Source organism: Sorex araneus, chromosome 2, assembly GCF_027595985.1.
Source record: "Sorex araneus isolate mSorAra2 chromosome 2, mSorAra2.pri, whole genome shotgun sequence".
Classification (NCBI taxonomy): Eukaryota; Metazoa; Chordata; class Mammalia; order Eulipotyphla; family Soricidae; genus Sorex; species Sorex araneus.
Genome location: NC_073303.1, coordinates 135,107,642 through 135,131,192, shown reverse-complemented (window position 1 = coordinate 135,131,192; position 23,551 = coordinate 135,107,642). Strand labels below are relative to the sequence as shown.

The 23,551-nt window shown below is 43.6% G+C and overlaps 1 protein-coding gene across 18 annotated transcripts in view; it reads left to right on the top strand.

The window, feature by feature from the left end:
• Nucleotides 1-18,106: 18,106 nt before the first annotated feature.
• KALRN (kalirin RhoGEF kinase) overlaps nucleotides 18,107-23,551 on the top strand; it is an 809,955-nt gene continuing 804,510 nt past the window's right edge. For 9 of the 18 annotated variants that reach the window (XM_055128078.1, XM_055128085.1, XM_055128081.1 and 6 more), the window contains exon 1: nucleotides 18,107-18,336. In XM_055128078.1, coding sequence (XP_054984053.1) covers nucleotides 18,264-18,336 — 73 coding nt within the window. In that variant the 5' untranslated portion in view covers nucleotides 18,107-18,263. The remainder of the gene's footprint in view (nucleotides 18,337-23,551) is intronic. The other 9 variants (XM_055128100.1, XM_055128087.1, XM_055128088.1 and 6 more) reach the window with 5 other exon arrangements.

Below are 23,551 nucleotides of genomic sequence, written 5' to 3'. Positions count from 1 at the left end.
AAATCTGAGCATTTTCCATTTGAGCTTTTCTTGGAATAATTTGATGAAAAACCCATGCTGTGGTTTTAAATGGCACCAGGATGTCCATCTTCTGTCTCTACCCCTAAGCTTTGGAGCACTATTTATATTTCCCTATTTTAAGCTAGTGTAGATTTATGAGACTTTAAACACCACAGTTGAAGTTATTGGAGCTTTAAAGGGATTAAGGAAGTCCAGAAGCACCTGAGGTATATAGGTTGTTTAAAAGATTTATCAGCTTTTCAGTGTTAAAACCCACATTCCAAGGATACTGATAGCCTAGAATCTCTTTGTTTTCGGTAGAGGAATAAGTCCTTAGGACTTATTTAAGATGCAATAAATAAATAAATAAACAATGAACAAAAGTCACCCGTCTATTAATTTCTTGCTTTGTCCTGAAGGCTTCACCTCTTCATCTTTCCAGTTTAGATATTTCTGTTTTCTCTAGCATTTTCCCTTCTGCTCAGGCCTCTCTCAAATGATTAATCAATTGATAAATCCTCTACATCACGTATTCAAATCAGTGCCCTGACCCACAGACCTAACAGCAGCAGCTAGAGGAAGCCTCCTGCCAGGAAGCCACAGGAACCCACTGCTAGGGAGGTAAGGAGGACTGAAGTGGTGAGAGGGCAGTGTGGGTGGCAATTTCTTGTGCTGAGGGGCGGAGGTGACAGATCCCAGTGTTTACACCAGAGGGTGCAATGGCTCCGTGACTGAGAGGAACTGGCTGGAGGCTGGAGCTTTTCAAGTCCACGCAAGGCAAAGTATGTCAAATTCCAAGGCAGTTAAGTGCAGAGAAAGCTGTATTGAGTGAAAACATGTTGCAGGCATGAAGTGAACATACTACTTTGTTCTCTTCTACCAATTCTGGAATGAACCAACATTCTATCTTGATCAATAATTATTCTCATCAGTTCCCATGTCTTGACTCCCAAGTTTCTTCCAACTCCTAGCTCTGCCCACCTTGTCAAATCACTGCAGGTATGACATAAACTCACTTTAACATCAACCTGAAACAGACATATTGGGAAGAAAATCAGAGAAACGCTCCCAAAGTCAACTAAAAATAGTGTTCTGAGTACATACCCTATGATTCTGCTTCTGTGAAATCCTAGAAAAGACCAGAAAAGACCAGTTAAATCTTTAATGACAGAAAGCAAGCAGATTGATGGGTGTCTGGGGCCAATATAGGAAAAGACTGACCCAGATGGACATAAAAGAACTTTGGCATACTTGGAGAAATAGCACAGGAGTTAAGGCATGTGCATTGCTCATGGCTGACCTCATTTTAATCCCCAGCACTACATATAGTTCCCTGAGCAATTTTGGGTGTGACCCCCCCCAAAAAAAAGAAAAAAAAGAACATTTTGGTATTCGAAAATACGTTTTGTCTTGATTATAATGATGGTTATAAAATGATAGAATTTTATAATATCATAGATATTATAATAGATAGATATAAAATGATAAAATGATAGATGTAAACATAGGTTTATAAAATGATAGAAACTCATTTAAATGTATAACTAAATTGAATAAGTCATACTTTGATTTAAGAAAATGTATCTGTTGTCAACCACACTCCTCCATCAGCATATACAATGGAGATCTTAGAATAATTCTCAGACTCCCCCAGTTCCAGCCTGTGGCCATTTAGGGCATGGACTCATTCAAAGCAGAAGACAAGCATCTAATCATTTATAATTGGCTTGCAATGATTTCTCTGTCTTCACATTCCCTGAGTACAACCTGATGGACAGAGCCTAGAGGGAGCAGACTGCCAAGAAATGTGGTGGCAGAAGCCAAATTAAACAATTACTAGGAGAGGCAACAAAAAGGTGACTGACTATACAGATGATAAAGAATTGTTGCCTTTGCAATGTGAACTGTGCATAGTCTAAAAGTATAAGATAAAGGGACTGGTGAGGTGGAGCAGATACTCATTAGAAATTGTACCAACATGCTGAATGGCCCTGTTATCTGGAGTTCCAAAGATCTTTACCTACTCTACCTTTGTATTTATCTAATTACATCATTTATATTGTTTGAGTCAGGCTCCGTGTCCTCTTCATACAGATACCCAAATAGCCATTTCAATTATCTATTTATTCCTTTGTCTGTTTATTTATTTTTGGTTTGGGGGCCATACCTGGTGACTCTGAGTTCAGGGGTCACTCCTGGAGGACTAAGGGACTGTATGTGGTGCTAGGGAAAAACCTGGGATGGCTTTGTGCCAGGCAAGAATTCTACCCAATGTATTATATCTCTGATGCCTCAAATAGTGATTTTAAAGGTTTCCAGTTTCACCAAGATGTAAATTAATCAAGGATGGAGTTAAGATTTAGGACATTGAATTTTTGTCCTGATTGTGTGACTTGACAAATCATTTTGGGGATGGTGAGAAATCTCAGAGGCTGGAACACATACTCCCCACGCAGGAGGCCCAGGTTTTACTCCTGGCATCACTGAGGGCAACTCCTGAACGCCAAGTTGTAAGTAGTCCCTGGCACTATCAGGTGTGGCTCCAAAACAAAGAGATCACTTAGTTTGGGTAAGTTTTTATTCATTTATTCAGTATAAGTAGTGAGGCCTTCTACATGCCCATTTGCAAACATTGGGGCGCCATGGCTCTAGACTTTGCTTTCCTACTTTGCAAATATGTTTTCAGGGGTCTCTGCATGCAGGTAGGGAGCTCCTGGCTGGTCTGGGGAATGGTGTGTTCAGACTGAGACCCGCAGCACTGTGCCTCCGTAAAAAGCTGCCTAGAAGGGTTTACAAAGATAAGACTTCCCAACTTTACTGGCTTACATTTTTCCAAAAAATAATTCTGAGCTACTTTAAGTATCTTTGCCATTAAAAGTTCTGTGAAAATGAAATCAAGCATTTTAGTTATGTTTGTTGAAAAAATGCCCTTGAAAACCTTTTAAAGCAGTTTTTAAATTCCTTATTGCTTCAAAACAGATACTCACATATAGCTATAAATTAAATTAACATTTGATCTTGTGCAAGGCAGTGAGCCCAGGCTGTTGTCCAGTCTATCCTCTGGAGCTTCAGCATTCCCTCATTCCACCCACTCTACCCCAAGGCAGAAGTCAGTAGATGCTGAATGGTTTCTCACTGTGAAGGGCTCCTTACACTTCTTTCTTTCTCTCTCTTCTTTCTTCCTTCCTTTCTTTCTTCCTTCCTTTCTTTCTTTTTCTTCCTTCCTTCCTTCCTTCCTTCCTTCCTTCCTTCCTTCCTTCCTTCCTTCCTTCCTTCCTTCCTTCCTTCCTTCCTTCCTTCCTTTCTTCCTTTCTTTCTTTCTTCCTTTCTTTCTTTCTTTCTTTCTTTCTTTCTTTCTTTCTTTCTTTCTTTCTTTCTTTCTTTCTTTCTTTCTTTCTTTCTTTCTTTCTCTCTCTCTCTCTCTTTCTTTCTTTCTTTCTCTCTCTTTCTTTCTTTCTTTCTTTCTTTCTTTCTTTCTTTCTTTCTTTCTTTCTTTCTTTCTTTCTTTCTTTCTTTCTTTCTTTCTTTCTTTCTTTCTTTCTTTCTTTCGTTTTGCGTCACACCCAGCGATGCACAGGGGTTACTCCTGGCTTTGCATTCAGGAATCACTCCTGGCAGTGCTCAAGGGACCATATGGGATGCTGGGAATCGAACCGGGTTGGCCGCATGCAAGGCAAATGCCCTACCTGCTATGCTATCACTCCAGCCCCTCCTCACACTTAATTTCAAGCTTACAAACATCTGCTTTGTTCCAGATCAACAAATAAACTTTCAGAAGAATGAGTTGTTATCAAATTCCACTAGGTGTAGTTATAGTATGTGAGCTAGGGAAAGTTCCCTAGTTCCTCTGAGCTTCATTTCTTTTTCCAAATGGAATGTGGAATAATATCAATTTCTAAATTGTTACATTTTAATAAGATAATAGATCACTTGTATCACTTGTCACTTGTCATCCCGTTGCTCATCAATTTGCTCGAGCAGGCGCCAGTAATGTCTCCATTCATCCCTGTCATGTGCTAGTGTAGCCCAATGGCATCTACACACTCCAGGAACACGAAGAGCCTCAAACCGTTCATTGAGGATCTTGATGAAGAAGTCTGACCATCTCAGAGTTGGGTGGCCACCCGTTATTTTGATGTCCTGTGGAATCCAGTGAGTAATGGCTCTAGTCCAGCGGTTGTCTCCAATTTGAATTACGTGGATGTCTCCCTTCTTGTACAAAAGAATGGTCCTGCTTGCATACAGACAGGTAGCATGTGGAGAGCAGAGCCAGTGTATTGACCAGTACTGGTGGCAGATTCTTCAGGTGTTCGGGTCTGACCTTGTCTGAACCGGGCGCTATATGCTTCTTTACCAATGAAATGGTGTGGTTCCATCCCAGTGGAAAACAAGTTATCCATAATTCCCTTGGTCCAAGAACGGGAGAGATTTTTTTCTTTAATTCAGCATGTAGGTATAGGAGGAATACATGGAACAATGCTGACCCAGCTGAAATGTCATCGCAGCAGTTACATTTCCTTGGCAATGAAATGGCATGTTGGATTTCAGAAGGGAGAGTGCTGGGAGCGACATATCCATCCTGTGGAATTTGGTATGTGGACAGGTGGACGTGGCTATCAAAGAGATCCAAGTAGAAGTCATGGATAACGTTCTCCATTGCCCTTCTGGAAGATGTGATAGATCTATCAGGACATCAGAGGGCAGTCATCTTGGTCTTATAGTTGGTGAAGGACAGGCGGGCATTGCAAATACTTTTCCAGGCTTCTGCTACATCAGCCAACACTGCTGCTCTTCTCTCTTTGAGGTTTTCCTTTATCCCTTCTCTGCACAGCTTTGTAAGCTTGGGTGTTAGCTTGTGATTGCCTGAGGCTTGCGCCAAACCATATTGGCAAATGAGCTTGAGAGTTTCTGAAGATAGGCATCTTTTTGTGACTTTCTCTCTCTCAGCATCCCTCACTCAATCATGGAGATCCTGAACCAGTAGATCATATTTCTTGTTGATGTTGTTAATGATGGCATCTTCCCAGATTGCTGCAATAGTGCCAAAGAACTCCCAGATGGTGGTCATTCTGGGAGTTCTCTTCTTAAACTTTGCAGCCCTTTCTCCCTGCTCTGTGAAGTAGAATTTCGCACGACAGAGATGGTGGTCTGATCCCATTTGGAATTTTGGAACAACAGTGACATTGGTCAGGCAAAACTGTCAATTGAATATGATGTGGTTAATTTCATTGTGGGACTGTGTACCAGGAGACTTCCATGTCCAACGTTTAGATTAGGCCTTCTGGAACTCTGAGTTACTATGGATGGTCTTGGTTGACATGATGAACTCAGTCTCTCAACCTGTTTGTTCCATTCTAGGCCGTGGGTCCTGATATGGAGTTCTTTGGGCAGTCTTCTCCATGCTATCTTGGCACTAAAATCATCCAAAATGACCTTGTAGAATGTGTGGTATTCTTTATAGAACTTTTCCAGCTCTATGGAGAACTTTTCAATTTCTTCTTCATTGTAGTTGGATGTTGGTGAAGATGACGAAGATAGAAACTGCCAGCAATGATTCACATCTATTCAAGCATAAGTGTCCATTTCGGGTTGTAAGGCATTCAAACGAATCAATGCTCATGGTCAACTTCCAACACCACTGATGCCTCTACTGTCGCATGTTCCAAGGAACAGTTCTTCTCCAGTATCAAAAACAGTGTGATGTGATCGATGCCTTCTCGGTCAATCCAATGACAATGTACTTGTTCTTCTGCCCTTGCACCATCAGGTTCTCCATGGATGCTTCCAATGTCAGCTTATGTGCATTAAAAGTGCAGACAGTCATTTTAGTCCTTCGTTTTGGCAGCCTCGTTTGGCCCTGAGATTTTAGCCTCTCCTTTCTCGTCCTTCTCAATGCTGTCGTATTAGGGGCTCTGCCAGGGTTAGGGGAATGAGGCCCATTTTTGTTACTGTTCTTGGCATATCGAATATGCCACAGGTAGCATTTCAGGCCATGTGGTTGGCATGTTGGTTCACTCTTTCCTGGTTGGTACCATTGCCACCCCCTCGTCACAAGGAGGTGGTGAACCATCGAGGGGGAAGATAATAGATATAAAAACAATTTGCAAAGAGTCTAGTCAATTCTAGTGTTAAGCTATGTTCTTAAGATTCTATAATATTGTGAACTAAGGAAAAACAATTAAAGGGGTTATTTAAATAACTTTTTAAAGTTTAGGGGCCAGGGAGATACTATAGGGGTCTCGGCACATAACTTGCATGCACCCACTGTTGGTTTTTCTCTGATCCCATGAGCATTGCCAGGTATAGCCCTGGAGGCTCCATTGAAGTAACTCGGATAATCCTTGGAAGAACAAGGCCCTAGCAACACTTCATTTTCTGACCATTGTATTGAATCCCCTCACTAATTGGCCAAGAACTGCTAGAAGGGGCCCCTCAGGCCTCCTGAACACCACTTGGGAGACCCATCCCCACCAAATAAAAAAATTTATTCAAGGGACTGTGATTAATAATACTGTTAACGATCAGATTTCCTGCATACAGTGTTCCAACACCACACACTCCACTAGAATGTCTGCTTTAATTATTTTTAATTATTTTTAATTTAACAAAAACAAATCCAAGAATTGAAAGGAAAACGTCCATCATAAGTCCTAGCAAAGCTCATCCGTCAGGGTTATATGCCTCACATCCTTTAGAGCTGGAGTTAAAACTCCTGCACTCCTCCCTCCCCAACCTGAGCTCCCTGGACACTCCCAAGGACCACTGGTTTCAAGCAGTTTTCCATTACCTGGCTGAGTGAGCATTGAGCCATCTGGCCAGGTTGGCAGAGTGTCTATGAGAATTTTGATGTAGTGTCTCCCTTGGCGTTTTCAGTTAGCAATATGCTGTACAGTTTCAAACTGTCAAAACATGACCAGGATTTCCTGGTCCCCTGAGACCTTTCTGGGAGTACTCCCTTCTCTCCTCATGCCACCCACCTCAAAGTCTACTACAGAGCAAGAGTTATTCAGTTCATTCTTGGAAGGAGAGAATTAGGACCACCAGCTTTTATTGAATTGGGGGTGTGAGGGTGGTAATAGAATTTTCTGATTAATCTTTGATGTGTGTATTATCTAACTGTGGAAATATAGTCATTCTTTTAGAAGAAATAAGTTATCCATAATTCCCTTGGTCCAAGAACCGGGAGAGATTTTTTTCTTTAATTCAGCATGTAGGTATAGGAGGAACACATGGAACAATGATGACCCAGTGAAATGTCATCGCAGCAGTTACATTTCCTTAGCATTTCCCCAGAAAAAATAGACATATCCTGTCCCTTTCCTAAGAAGGCCTTCCTTCACCTAATAGATCAAAGTCAATGTCACTCGGGGCTGGAACAATAGCACAGCACGTAGGGTGTTTGCCTTGCACGGGGCCAACCCGGAGTTGTGATTCCCAGCATCCCATATGGGCCCCTGAGCATTGCCAGGAGTAATTCCTGAGTGCAGAGCTAGAAGTAACCCCCCCTGAGCATTACCGGGTGTGACCCCAAAAAAGTAAAAAAAAAAAGTCAATGTCACTCAAAAAACCAAACCCAAACAACCAAAGTCAACGTCACAAAGAGGGCTGAGGACCTGAGATAGAGTTTGCCTGTTGATTCAAGGACAGCATACAACTCACTCAGACTCTGATTCAAGTTGGTTGGAACTCAGGATCAGCAAAACAATGACCACATTCAAGAACTCAACATCTGCTTTCTTTTCTTTTGCAAAATCCTTCATCTTCCTTCCATTTGACAGCCACCTGTGTGGAGAGATTTGTGATTTTAACACCTGGAAGTGTTGGATGAGCTGTGTCACAGAATCTAACAGTAACCATTGAAGAACACAGTAGATGGCTGGAGAGACAGTTCTGGGTCCTGGGCTCCATCTCTGACTTTGCATGTGTCTTCTTTCCCTTACTCCAACATTGCCTCCATGACCTTGAATGCTGCTGGGCTGAGCACCAGAGAGGAATGACCCCAAGTTCCTGAATTACCGTCAGGGGTAACCCATATAAAGAAAATAGGATGCAAATTTTTGTACAATAACCAAGAGCTGCAAGTGAAAGTCTAGATTATAGCACTCCGCATGGGCAAGAAAAATACCTGTATGTTTAGTTTTGCCTTCTTTATATTCAGTTTCAAATACAGTTACTCCGGTCATTAACATCTTGGTCGCCAGGATCCATCCTGGAATTTGTTCTAAAATGCCCTGATTCTCAAAAAATCTAATCCCTCAGCCACCAGGAAAGCTGGGATGATTGGGCATCCTGGCACATAGTATGTTCTCAACATTTTTGGTAAAAAAATACTGGTATTAAGGGGATAAGGGGATGATAACAAATCTATCCAGATATTTATTTGAGGTTGAATTTGGCAAGACCAGCATACTCATATGATGCTGGATAGGCCTAGTCTCAGACTTTAAATGCCATCCCATTTTTATCTCTTCTTTTGATGTTAGCTTCTCCAGTGGAGCATTTAGTTAGCAACAAGCTGTACAGTTTCCAAACTGTCAAAATATGACCAGGATTTCTGGACTCTTTCCTCCCCCATTTGATAACTTTCCTACATTGCCAACATAGAAGCAGAAAGCCAGGTGCTTTGATGGGGTTTATAATATACACCTGGGAAAGGAGGAGTTTCTCCGTCCAAGTAATTTAACATCCCTTTCTTAAGTGACTGTTCTGGGTACTGTGCTGGGTGCTGCAGGGCATTCAAGTAGATGAAATAAGACTCTTGCCCTTAGCAACACTCAATCCAGCAATAGTACAAATATGCAGACATACATAAATTAGGCTTGGTACATGCATACTTTTTAAATTGTAACTTATGTGACCAGGGGAATAAGGAAGATCATTATTTTTTATTATTTTTAAAAATTTTTTTTAGAGAATCACTGTGATGTAAAGTTACAAACTTATGAACTTTTGTGTTTGCATTTCACTCATACAGTGATTGTTATCCATCCCTCTACCAGTGCCCATTCACCTCCACCAATGATCCCAGTATCCCTCTCACCACCCCCACTCCATCCCCTACCACCCCACCCTGCCTCTGTGACAGGGAATTCCCTTTCGTTCTCTCTGCTTTTGGGTGTTGTAGTTTGCAACAGAGGTATTGAGTGGCCTTCATGTTTGGTCTATAGTCTATTTTGCCAACTGGTTCAGTCCTTTAGGAAGATCATTTTTGAGATAGTATGAAATGCCTTTCTTGTAGAAGGTGGGATTTAAGGCAGGCTACGAAGGAAATACAGGTTTTCAAAAACTGGTAGTGGAGTGGGAAGAACTGATTCTCCAAGTATAAGAGTGTTGGTGTAATGATGGGTTGTTAGGCTACTGATTACATAAACTAGGGCTTAGAGACATACTATTCTCATTTAACAGGAAGTCCAAGTTTTTACAGCAGTACCAGCCTACCATCCATGGCCAGATTTCTTTCTCTTTCTGCGACACTGTTCTTAGCTTATGACTCGGTGCCTCTTGCTTTTCCAACATGCCTCCTTCACACAAAGCCTCCTGTTTGTGAAACAGGCAAGGAAAAGATTAATAAGGGAAAAAGGAGAAAGATGTGAGAAGGACAGACAGGGCCCATGTGAGGAGGGCAAACACTTTGCCCATCACCCTGAGACATTCTGAACTATGTCTCACACATAAAAGAAGAGGGTAATATGGTCAGCTGATCCGCAGAAGAATTCAGTGTTTTAGTTGGGTATGTTGCCTACTGAGTATTATTGCTCTCTCAGTAAGGAGGCACAGGAGAATGTATTTGGGGGAAGTATCAAGCAGGCTCCAAGCCTTGGAGCAGAAACCTAGGACTGGAGATAGGGCTTGTTGGGTAAATGAGAGACCAGAGTGTAGAGCTTGTGCCTGGAATAGAGATAGGGAGAGAGGGGAGGTGGGACAAGATAGGAAGAGTTGGATTTATGGATATAGGATGAGGTAACCTGAAGAAAACAAAATTGAAAAAATATGAGTCAAATGCAGGAGACATGTGGCTTTCATCTGGTCTTTAATTTCTCTAGAAAAGCTCCAAAACAGCCTAAAATGGCTGTTTCACATTTCAAGAGATTGGATCCACTCTTTACCCTCAGACATATTTTTTTCCTTAGTCGCATGTTATCAAACACTTAGAATAAGTATAAAAAAATCGCTTTCAAACATGTGACCTTCACTTTTAAACTGTGATAGGGAAGATATTTTATCTATTTTTAATTTAAATTAATCCATTATTAATATTTAAATTTTACATTATTATTGGCAGATTATATTAGTAAATTTCTTTAATTCCTATGAGTACCATATCACATAAACATTTTATTCTGAAATGATTAATTTTATTTGTTTGCACAAACAATCTTAGCAGCTTTATTTATTTATTATTATTATTATTCAGAGCTACAACTCTGAATAATTTTTCTGTTGCTTGCTTCCAGCCAGGGTCTTTTGCAAGATAATAGTTTCTGAAGAGAACCTGTAGCATGAAGAATAGTGGAAGAACCACAAAGCACTTGCTAGTAGGAGAAGAAGCAAGGGCCTCGTTATTAACACTAAGTTGGGAATCAGCAAATGAGTTTTTGTACAGGGTCAGCAAGTCAATGTTTTTAACTTTGTTAGACACATAGTCTCTGTCAGAGATAATGCTGCCAATATAGCAGGAGAGTAGCCAATGATATTAAGCAAATGAATGTGGTCGCCCGTCAATGAAATTACTTACAAAACTCTTGCTCTGAGTGAACAGCAGGAAAAGAAGCTCCAGATCTCTTTCTACCTCTCTCTTATGCCTCCAACCCCATCTCTTATTTTATATTAGTTCATACTTCCATATTTTTATATTCCTGTATTTCTTTATCCTAAACCTCTGCTTCTATCATCCCATTGCTCATAGATTTGCTCGGGCACCAGTAATGTCTCCATTGTGATACTTGTTGTTACTGTTTTTGGCATATCGAATACGCCACGGGTAGCTTGCCAGGCTCTTCCATACAGGCAAGATAATCTCGGTTGCTTGTTGGGCTCTCCGAGAGGGACGGAGGAATCGAACCCGGGGCGGCCGCATGCAGGGCAAACACCCTACCTGCTCTACTATCGCTCCAGCCTCTGCTTCTGACTCCCATGTGGGTCCCTTTCTTGTCACCACCATTACACCTTCCCCCCACCATTATTTCAAATTTTACCACCACCACATGACTCTTCTTGAGTACCTAAACTCTTGAGAAGCTACTAGTTGGCTGATTGCTCCCAGCTTCCTAGACCTGAATCTCTAGGATGACTAAAGAGGTTACGTTCTGTGGAAATTATGGCATACAATGAATGCTCTTTAGTCTCTTAGCTACTGCATCTCTTCAGTATGGACAAAGCTAATGGGAAATGTGGGTGTGAAGTCTATGAGGGCAACTTCCCAATGACCTGGGCAAAATTCATGTTGTATACTTTGTCCACAGGAAAGGATTTTTGGCCACCACTTGCTCAGTGAAAAGACAGGATGAGGGAAAATGGGCTTCAGCTGCAGCAGGAAAGATTAAGTAGAGTCCAGGAAGAGTAGGGGACAGGAAAGTTCTGTCACAACTGCATATCAAGCAGAGCTCAAACCAGGGAAATGTTTTGTTGAAAGAACAGGGCAGATTATTTCCTATTCTTGGTATAAAGAGAAAATAGTGTGACAAAGGAAACAGATTTGTGTCAGAAATTTCCTGTGCAGCATGGGCTGAGAGCTGGGAATCAAGATTTGGGGCCCAAATATCTTCTGATCTCTGCCCTGTGCCAATTCATGGGCTGAGGGAAGGTGAGTGACCACCATAGCAGGACAGCACCTCCCTTCCAGTTTCTGAGTCATGCCAATGGCTTCCAAGCTTCTTTCTTCCTTTTTTTCCTTTCTTTTTTTTTTTTTTTTTTGCTTTTTTGGGTCACACCCGGCTATGCTCAGGGGTTACTCCTGGCTCTTCACTCAGAGTAATTTCTGAGTAATGGTGCTTGGGGGACTATATGGGATTCTGGGAATCGAATCCTGATAGGCTGTGTGCAAGGCAAACACCCTACCTGCTGTGCTATCGTGCCAGCCCCAAAGCTTCTCTCTTTTTTTTTCTCAGCTCTGTCTTTCCATTCTAGCATAGCAAAGTTCCATTTTGAAAAAAAAATGAATAAACATTTGAAAACTTAACCAATTATCCAGCTACTGCCATTTCCCCCTCACTGCCCAAATTTTATGAACAGATGATTCAATCCTGCTGCTTCTATTCCCTTGCCATTCTCTGGCTCCTGTACTGTCCATGGATGCCTGTAACAAACTACTCACCCAGTCTCTGTTTCTGTGTACCTGTCATCATTGCTCCCTCCTCCCAGAGGCCTCTAATATTTTGGATCCCTGTCTACCTTCTGACACCTTCTTGTCTCTTGCTCTATGGCCAACATGTTCCTGTGATTTTTCTGCCTTTCTGGCCTATCTTTTCTTTCAAGTATTGGCTTTACTTCCTTGTCTTGTCTGGAGAAGACAGCTGGCAAACAGTTGTAGAAATTCAAGATTACAGAATTGAAGACTGGGCTAGGCTGGTATTACTGGGAAAAGGTGGCAAAGAATGACATTTATTTCAAAGGAAGACCTTGGTTCAACAACGGCATCACTGTAGGAGGCAGAGGAAGGGAGGATCAAGAATGTTTCCCAGGATCCTAGTCTGTGAAACTGGAGTAATGGAATGAGGAAACTTGGGAAGAGGTGTTGGTTCCAAAACAAATCTGATTTGAGTAGAAAGCAGGTGGAAAATATGCCTAAAAAGAAAAGTTAATGGAAATGGATAGAAAACCTTTTTTTATCTCACTAAAAAAAGTCTCATTTGTTCTTGCTGTTTCATTCAGAAACTAACTCCTTAATCAATATTTCCAGCTCCTAACAACCTCCCAGGCTCCGTGCTGACAGTTCTAACTGCTGATTGGAAGCTACCACCTGGATGTCCATCATCATTCAGACTCCTCAGGTGAGAGAAAGTGTAATGCAAAGCCTGGGAACCGGGCTCGGTGTCATGAGTGCTGATGTCTCTCATGAGACTTGGGACAACTCACGTGCTTTCTTGTTCATGGTTTTATCACAAAGAGTGAGGGGTTAAGGCAAGCAATTTCTTGCTCATTTTCCCATCTTTCTTTAAATTCCGTCACTTGATGATGTATTTTGGATTTCTTCTTGGCTATGGCTATTATAATTAGAGCTGTTAAGAAGGTCTTTGAATGGCTATATGCATCGATGTCTTTAGGGTAAATACCAAGAATGATTGAATCTTCATTACTGTAACTGTCTAATAATTTTTAAATTAAAAAAAAATTGAGGAAGGCACAACTGGAAATGCTCAGGGGTTACTCCTGGCTCTGCATTCAGGAATCACTACTCATGATGCTTTGGGGAACATACAGGATGACAGGGATAGAACTCAGGTTGGCCTTTGCAGGGTAAGCACCTTACCCGCTATCTCTCCGTCCCCCTTTTGTTAATTGGGTGGTGCAAACCCTCCATTTTCTTTCTCAATTTAGTTGTTTTAAAATTTAATGTCTCTTTCTATTGAATTAGCCTGTCACTATTTGGGGGCTATCCCCAAACAGTGTAGTTTTGGGCCACATCTAGCTATGCCCTGGGGTTATTCCTGGTTTTGTTCAGAAAGTGATTCCTTGCAGTCTTGGGGGACTACTTGGTGCTAGAAATTCAAACAGATGGTTCTTCAGGGTGCAAGACTAGCACCTTAGCCCTGTACTATCTCTCCAACCCCAACCTGTGTCAATATCTTAAAACACACACACACAGAGCTTAACAGCTTATGGAAACTTGATTGGGACTGATTTGAATCCAGTGATTAATTTGGGGAAAATGGAACCACTTTGAATCTTCTGATTCATAATGCAGTATGTCTCTTCACTTCTTAAGTCTTCTTTAATATCTTTCAGCAATGTGTTATAGCTTCAGTGTATCTTGCATTTATTTGATTAGATATAGACTTTATGGCTCATATTTCAAAGCTAATGTAAATAGTGATGCTTTTAAGTTTTCATTTTCATCTCTTCACTACTTAGAGAATAGAAGTAGAATTTATCTTTGCATTGGTTATACTTTCTGAAATATTGCAGAACACATCATTAGGACTAGTGACATTTTAGTATATTTCACAGGCCTTTCTAAATAGACAGTCTTTTTATTAATATTTTTTATCTCTTTTCTTCTAATTTGTGGGCCTTTTATTTCTTTTTCTTACCTTATTGTGATGGATAGGACATTCAGTACAATGTAAAGTACAAGAAAATGGACACTTTGCTTTGTTCTGGTCTAGTCATGATGTACCAATTGGTATGTATGATATTAGCTGCAGGAGTTTTTTTTTGGCACATACCCTTTATTAAGATGAGGATGTTCTTTCTAGTTGCTGAGAGTCTTTCTTGGAAGTGTGTGTTTTTCCTATATCTGTTGCCATCAAACTATGTTTTTTACTTTTTAATAAGTCATATTAACTTTCTAGGGCTGCTATTACAAAGTCCATGCTCTTGGTGCCTTAAAGAAGAGAAATAAGGTCAGATTCCCAGGCACCAGGGATTATAAATTTAATCTTAATAAGGAACAGGTCAGATGTGGAGGCTACTGAGGCCCCCCGGGAGGATTTCTGGATAGGCCCAGTGATGCCAGACAAAGGCAAGCCCTGACTGAGATGGTGGAGCAGTAAACGAAGGTCAGCATCTTTTGTTATTTTTGTTTGTTCTGGAGCAAAACCCAATGGTTTTCAGGGATTCCTCCTGCCTCTGTACTCATGGATCACTCCTGGCAGTGCTCAGAGGACCATATGCAATTTCAACGATTGAACCATGGTCAGCTGCATGCAAGACAAGCGCCTCAACCCCAGTGCTATCTCTCTTGCTCATCCCAACTTATCTGTTTTTTGAGTGAGCTCTAGCAGTTTGTGTCCTCCCCAGAATTTTTCCATCTTATTGTAAGCTGTCAAATTTATTGGCAAAAATTATTCATCTATTTTCTTAATTTTTCACATATATATAATATGCAACATCAGCTTTTTCATTCCTGCTCATAGCAACTTCAGTCTTTTATTTTCTTATTTAAGTTTGGGCTGGAGGTTTTTCAATGAATTGATCTAAAAAAATCCACTTTTGATTTGTCTTATACTTTTATCTATTTCATTACGTTGTGCTCTGTTCTTTTAAATTCCTACTTGTTCTTAAGGTAGAATAAAAGATTTTTGGCTTGAGATATTTATTTCCAGAACAGGTATTTACTACTATAAATTTCCCTCCAACTACTGCTTTACCTGTATTCCATGGTTTTCACGGGAATTTTTTTCACTTTTACTCACTTAAATTTTCTCACTAATATCCTTTTAAAAAATTATCAGCTAAGCATAAGTTATTTAAAAACATGTTATTTAGTTTTCAAATATTTGGTGGAATTTTTCATATTTATAATACAATTTCACATATTTGCTATTAATTCTGTGTGTTCAGAGAACATATTTTGTTTGATTAAAAAGAAACTGACATATACTTTGCATGAAATCAATTCTTTTAAATTGGCAGAAATTTGTTCTAGTTGAGCACATGTTTTTTCTTGATAAATGTTTACTGTACTTGAAACCATGAAATAGTCATTATTCAGTAAGGTATTCTATAAATGTTAATCAATTTGATTGATAACATTGTTCAAGCTTCCATTTTTATGCTGGTAAGTTGTCTTCTCCATTTTATCTTAGATTTACTTGATGACTTGACTATAATTATGAATTTTAAAATTTCTTTTTTAAGTTCTATAAGTTTTCTTCATATACTTTGAAACTCATTTATTTATTGGCTTTTGGGCCACACCTGAAGGTACTTGGGAATCACACCTGTAGTGCTTAGGAAAACATGCAATGTCAGGCTTCAAACCCAGGCTTCTGCAAGCGTCAGACTGATAGAAACCCTTATTAAGGGTGAATTTTTAGATTTGTTATATCCAATTGATATGTCTTTTTATCTCTGGTAACATTTCTTGCTCTGAAAATTTAAATATTAATATAGCTATAGATATTTTAAAATCTAATACAAATTTATCAAATTTCTCTCAAAAAGTTTTGTTATTAGGGGCTGGAGCAATAGCAGAGTGGGTAGGGTATTTGCCTTGCATGCGGCCGACCCGGTTTCGATTCCCAGCATCCCATATGGTTCCTTGAGCATTGCCAGGAGTAATTCCTGAGTGTATGAACCAAGAGTAACTCCTGTGCAATGCTGGGTGTGACCCAAAAAGAAAAAGAAAGTTTTGTTATTGTATAAGATTCCACCCTCCCACCTTCCTCTCAACTGGACCATATCTATTAAGAGTTTTCATGTGAGCCTTCCTCTAAATACATATATTGCTTCTGAAGTTGGGATGAACTAACAGTCATGTTATATTTCTGGTTCTTAGTTTGTGGGTGTTGAGCCAACCTGGGATCTCAGGGAACCAAGAAAGCCCCCTGCTTAAAATGTACCATGTACTAGCTGTTTGAATTGTCTTGGGGCCCCAAGTCTCTGTCCTTATGAACAACATTGGCAGTTAACAGCTTTGCCATTGCAAGTGTGCGTGCAGGCCAGAATAAAAGCATGGGGTAAAGGGGGATTAAGATTTAAAATGCCTGTCAGATAAATTAGATCTTTGGACAAAACAAAACAAAACAAAACAAAACAAAATACACTTGTAATATCAAAGTCGCTCTGAATAAGAAACGGGATCTGCTAATTGCACCAAAGATTTAAGTAGGCATTTTCCCCCTAATGCGTGAGAATAAAACTACAGTATTTGTGACATTTGGTAAAGAGATTGATGAGTACAGGAACACAGAAAGGTTCGCTAAAATGTATGCAATTCCTTGTATTTGCGTTAGAATCACCCAGTTGGCAGCTGTGGAGAGTTCCCTGGTGTTTTGGTCAGAGGTGGGAACAAGTAGGTCGTCAGAGACAAACAGATCCAGGACCCTCCCGTCCCAAGCAGGCCCGCGACTTTAAACCCGGTTTTCCTAGCAGGTGTGTTTCTGCACATACTTTGGACCCTGGCATCCTGAATGTTGATTTGAATGAGGCAGCAGCAGTACCCCCACCCCCGACCCGGGCCCTGCAGGGTAAGCCCTCAGGTCCAGAGAATCTGTTTTGTAGGTTCCGCAGTCACCAGAACTAGAAACAGAATCCTGGCTAATTATTGTTTAATTATTGCTTAAAAACCAATTGGCACAATACAATCACTAATTATTTAATGCATTAATTACCCCATACAGCATCTGCTTTCTTTCCTTCCTTTTCTGTTGTTGCCATCCTCCCCTTGCTTCCCCAGGCCCGCTCCCCACTTTAATTGAAATTCAGCTTGCTGGAACACCTCCTTTCTCCGGGGCGCGCTGAATCTCTCCATTCACACGGGAGAGGAGAACAAAACCGAGCAGGCCCCGGGGATTAGGGAGTTTTGACAGCTGTCCAGGAGGAGCGCGGCGCCACGGGCCAAGCGGGAGGCAGGACAGAGACAGACGCGAGACCGGGGAGAGGGACGGGCGGGAGAGACGCGCGGGGAGGCGACGCGGGAGGGATGCGCCGGACAAAGACTCGGGGCGCCTGAGCCGTTCCGAGGGTGCCGGCGAGTCGGCGCGGGCGGGGCGGCGGCGGCGGCGGGGCCGGAGCGGGGAGATGCTGGGGCTGCGGCGAGCGGGCCGGGGCGGCCGCGGGGCGGGGCGGGGGGCCGGGGCTGCGGGGCCGGGCGCGCGGCGCCCGGGGATGTGAGCGGGGCGCGGCCGCCAGACGTCCCCGCGCGCACCTGGCCGCGCCCGCCCGGGGCCGGGGCTTCCCGCGGGCGCGGGCCGGCGGCCTAGCGCTGCTCGAACAATAGCGGGGCTGCGGGGAGGGCGCGGCGCCAGCCCCGGCCCGGGCCCGGAGCGGGTCATTGTGGGCCGGAGCGCGGGGCCGGGGCCGGGGGAGGAGCCGGGGGAGCCGGGCGGCCGCGGGAGGGCGGCTGCGAGCGCCGAGCGGGCGCGAGGAGGAGGAGGAGGAGGAGGAGGAGGAGGAGGAGGAGGAGGAGGAGGAGGAGGTAGCGGCGCGAGGGCGGGCGCGAGGGAAGGCGCGGAGCCGGGCGCGCCGAACAATAGACGCGGGCGGCCGGCGCGGGAGCGGCAGCGGGCGGCCAGCGCCCCGGAGCGCCCATGGGGCGGCGCGTCCCGGCCTGAGGGGGCCGCGCCCCGCCCGCCGCCCCCGACCCCGCGGCCACCGCAGTCATGAACCCCCCGGAGGGGGCCGCGGACGAGGGAGGAGCCGCCGACTCGGACGTGGACGCCTTTTTCCGCACAGGTAAGGCGGGCCGGGCCGGGCGCGGGCGCGGGGCGCGGGGCCGCCGCCGCCGACAAGTTTGGGGAGCGGCGCGGGGGCGGCGTGGCGCGGGCCGTCCCGGGGGCGCCCGGCGCTGTCAGCGGCCGCCGTCGCCGCCCCGCACACACGCCCACCGGGCGCGCCCCCGGCCGGCCGCGCCGAGCCCCCCACCTGTGGCCGCCGGCCTCGAGACCGGGGACTCCCCGCGCCCCGTTACCTGTGGCTTCCCCCCGCTCCCCACGAGAGTCCCCGCTGCCCGTGTCTGTCTGCAACCATTTTGTTTGGAATCTTTGTCCCAAGAAGTCCACGGAGCCGCGGGGGTCCTGTGCTCGTGCCCCCTCTTGGCGAGTCGGGAGGGAGGACACGAACGGGTGGGGTCAGCGGTCGGGTCAGCGCCGGAGGGGCGCGCGCTGCGCGCCGGCCACGTCCATCTGTTCCCTCGCGGCCGTGTTGCGCCCCGGAGGGCAGCTCCGAGGGAAGGGGGCGGGGCACTTTGTTGGGGGGACTTGTGGCATTAGAAGTCAAGACTTGATGGGCTCGCGTGTTCACAGCACCAGGGGAAAGCTGGAGCATGGGAGCGAATGCCGGGGGCTAGAGAGCACAGAGGGAGCCCATCCTCCTAACCCGCATCCCTGCCTGGCCAGGCTTCCTTCCTGGACTGCAGAAGTCCGTTCTCTCTCTGTTGCTCTCTCTGACCCTCATTCTCCGTCTCTGACACACACACACACACACACACACACACACACACACACACGCACACGCACACGCACACGGGCCGAGACCCAAAGCAAGCATGGTTTTTCACCAGGTTCCTGGCCTGAGCTAACGATGCAGGAGAAGCACTCCTCTAGAAGGTCTCACTTGATCCTCTCTTGTCTCCCATCTGGAAAAGTTTGCCTTTTTTTTTTTTTTAACTCCAGAAAACTCTTTAAAGGTGAAGCATCTCACCTCCAGTTCTGGACCTCACTTTCATCCTTTGACAAGTAATCCTTACCCTTTCCAGACTTATAAACACCGGTTTCTGCTCTTCCTCAGTCCTGGGCCCTTGGAACTGAGCTCATTTTCTGGAGGCTTGCTAATTTCTGACAAATGAATTCACACACTGTTAATAGTGTTAATGGCCTATAATGGTCCAATGTGTTACTTTTCCCAGGGCCTTTCAAAACACTACCTTTGGTTTTCATTGTCAAAGCATGGCTCCACTCACAGAATAAATAGCACTCCGGGCTCTGTCTCCTCAGGCACCACTGTGGGGGATATACTGGACAGCCATCCCTGGGCTGCATCGTTGAGGAGGGGGCCACTGGGTTTGATGTGCATTTGAAATCTGAAAAAGGTGAAGTCCTCTGTGCTCAAGACTGGAAGTAACAATAGCCTGTAAAAAGTGGCAGGGAGGGTAGAGGCTGCTTGTGGCTGAGTCTTGGACCTCCACCTTCCCTGCATAGACTTTTGTATCTGACTCTTGATTTTACCCTTCCAGCCTCTATCTAGTTTGGGTTTTTGCTGGGTGTTCCTAAACCTGAAAAGGTCACATTCTTAACCTTCACTCTTCTGATTCCCCATCTCTGGAGTGCTGTGCTAGGAGGCTGGATAGATTATACATTCTAATTCTCTTGGATTCAGTTGAACAATTGAGAAAACCTCAAACAATTTTCAAGCCTCTAGCTCCAAGGTTGTCCCCTTATTTCTAGTGGAAAATTTTGTATGCACAAAGATCAGGCTGGCAACTGCTTTGCCAAAACTCTGTCTTACTGTATCTTTAATTAGGCGTGTTTTGAATCATTCTGTCATTTTGGCTCCTTGCTTGTCCTCTTCTGATTATTTTGGTATTTCAGGTCTCTTTACCAACTGTTCCAGCAAGATTACCTAAACTGCACTTCTCTGCAAGCACCCTTCCCCTCTCCAGGCCACTCTTATGCATTGATAGATTCTATAATGTCTTCCATGGAATTTTCTCCTCAAAGCCTGAGAATGTGTACCACAGTACCTTTATTGATCATACTTATGAAGTGGGGTGCAGAGGGGGATGATGGGAACTTAAAACTGGGACTAGAAATTGAAGTGTAGACATAGAAAACCAAGGACCTTTCAACTCCGATTAGGATTCTTCTGCTGTCCAGGGTACTGTGGGTTAGCAAAGAAATATTCCGTTTCTTTGCCCTTTGAGAATGTCTGAAAACAACTTGTCAGTTCCTGCTCATTTAGATTCATTAATTGCTGAACTATTATGGTCCAATAAGACAGAACTGCAGAGGAGGTATAAGGGGTGGTAATTTATAAATGGGGGTAGGATAGAAGCAGTGTGGGCAAAGGCATGTGGGAGGTTGGAGCATTGAAAATGAGGGTCCTAGACTGACAGGGTGGCTGTAGGTTAGGGAGGAGGGCAAGCAGGGGTGGGTGAGTTGGGCAGGGCCAGACAGGGGGAGTCTTGGAAGCTCATGAGGGGAGTTTAGGTTTGATTAAGGGGTAAAGAGGGAGTCATTGAAAGGTTTTGAAGGAGGGTACATCCTGAAGAAAGTGGTGTTTGGAAGGTGAATCTGAGGGGAGTATGACTGATAAGTGGAGAAAAGTGAGACAGAATCTAGGGAAATGCAAAAGTGATCTGGAGGGACAACGGGGTTTGGTTGGGGTTGGTGGCAGAAAGGAGTTAAAGTAAGGGACAACTTGAGTGGCATTTTCAAAGGTAAAAATATGGGAACTTGAGGCTGGAGTGATAGTACAGCAGGTATGGCATGCAGTCAAGCTGGGTTTAATCTCTGGTACCCCATAAGGTTCCCCAAGCACCACTAAGAGTGATCCTTGAGTGAAGAACCAGGAGTAAACCATGAACACAGATGGGTGTGTCCCCAAAACAAAACAATAAAGGGGGGTAGAACTTGTTGACAAAATAATTATAGGGAGAAAAGAGAATAAAGCCCTCTAGGAAAGTGAAGTACCTGGTGAGAGCCTGGAGGATGGATGTGATTTCGTTGATAGGAGCGGGTATTGCAAGGCAGAGAATGATTTTAGTTCTGGACATGGAGAATTGGAGAAACGAGGAAGACTATATGCAGTCATTTAGTGGAGCAATGTATGTGGGATGTGGGCAGAGGTGGGGAGTTAGGACTGGAGTTTGGACACAGGTGTCCTTGTGTCAAGGCCGGGTGTAGCTGTAGTTCTGTGAATAAATGTGATGGCTCCAAGGGAGAAGAGGCAGGGGGAAAGGAGATCTAAAGAGTTTGGGGAGAAACCATTGTCTTGGAAGTGGCAGCCAAGGAGATGAGCCTGGGACCCCTGGGGAGATAGCATGGATTCTGATATGATGATTGCCTCTAAACAGTTGAACAGGAGGAACACTGTGTAAATGTCACTGAATGGAATAAAATGGCAGGCTACTGGGAGCCCTCATAAGATGTTTTTAGGAGGGATATTTTGAGTGGCGACTTGGGTACTGGGCAGAAATTTAGTTATTTTAAAATTTTATCAATGAAACTTAAAAAGAGGTTGGCTGCTGGTTTGAAATGATATGAAAGAAAAAGTGTTTGATTTTTCCTAGTGTCAGAACAGATTTGGAGATGGAAGGGAGAGAGCTCTAGGCAGGAAAAATCGAAGGTTCTAGTAAATTGGCTATTGAGTTAGGTACTGGGAAAGGTGAGACAAAACTTGCTTTTCTAATACAAGTAAGATATTAGCTTTGTTGAGCAGAGGATAACACTCACTTTTATTAATTTGCTTTTTGGGTCACACCCGGTGATGCACAGGAGTTACTCCTGGCTCTGCACTCAGGAATTACTCCTGGTGGTGCTCAGGGGACCATATGGGATGCTGGGAATCGAACCCGGGTCGGCCGCGTGCAAGGCAAACACCCTACCCGCTATTGTATTGCTCCAGCCCCAACACTCACTTTTTAAGAGAAAAGAAAATAAGTGAAGAGACTACAAAAAATTGGTTTATTTTTATTTTTGCAAAACTGTATTATATTAAAGCACTGTGAATTACATAGTTATATTTTTTGGAGATAAAATGTTCAATCACCAATCCCACCATCAGTGTCAACTTCCCTCCACCACCAGTGTTCCCAGATTTCCTCTTTTATCTCCCCACCCCCGCCTCAGCCCCAGCCTGCCATCTTGACAGGCACTGAAAAGATTGACTTAGGTGTCTTCTATCTTTGAGCTTAGGCTGAGGAGTCCAGTCATTTTTGACTAGTGTTTGCTGTTACTTGGACTTTGACCAGTCTCAGACTCAGACGCTCCATTTTCTTCTACAAAAGGACCAAAGTACCAACTATGCAATGACTCCTCCTTCTCTCTCTTAACATGTAAATGACATTTTCTCTCAGTCATAATACTTAAAATCTCAGTGCTGTTTGTGAGAAATTTCTGTCCTCTAATAAGTCTTATTGAATAACTTTGTATTAGCCCTTGCTAGTTGATAGCACCTCTGGTTTAGACCAGGGTCCGTCAAGCTACTCCAGGACTCCTTTTGTAGCTTTCATTCTTATCCTAGGATGCTGCTTTTTTACTCCTCTGCTTCATATTGGTGCCTACAAGGCACCTTGCAGTTCCTCATAGGGATCACATTTCAACTCTATCTGGCTTATGAACTACAGTGATTCCTGAGTACCTCCAGACTTAAGTCTAATTATACCTAATAGCATTTGGGAGAGATGAGAAAGGTGTAGGAATAAACAGAAACTACAGAAAGAAATAAGTTGAGAAGAAATATTTTCTTGACTATGTTTATCAATGAAACACTAGAATAGGTAAACTGAGGATAATTTTTAGTTGATCCTCAGTTTGCAGAGTGCAGAGTGGACATTTCCACCTTTCAGAGATCTTTTTTTTCCCTGCAACTTCTGGAGATAAGCAGTTATGAGATAGTCCAGTAGTTCAAAATTAAGGGGCAGTTTAATAATTCTTGGGAGTATTTGATAATATCTGGAGACAGTTTTAAGGTTGTAACTACTTAGAGATGTTGGTTACAGTTGTCATTTGGTAGGTAGAGCCCTGTGATGTGACAATGTATATTAACTCCTTTTTCTTCTTTTTCCATACACAGGGGTGCTCAAGGGGCTATTCCTGGCAGCATTTAGGGGATCATGTGGTGCCAGGGATAGAATCTGTGCCTCCCACATGCAAAACATACACATTAGCATCTTGAGCAATTACCCTCACTCCCTAACATTTTTTAGTACACAGGATGATGTAGACATATT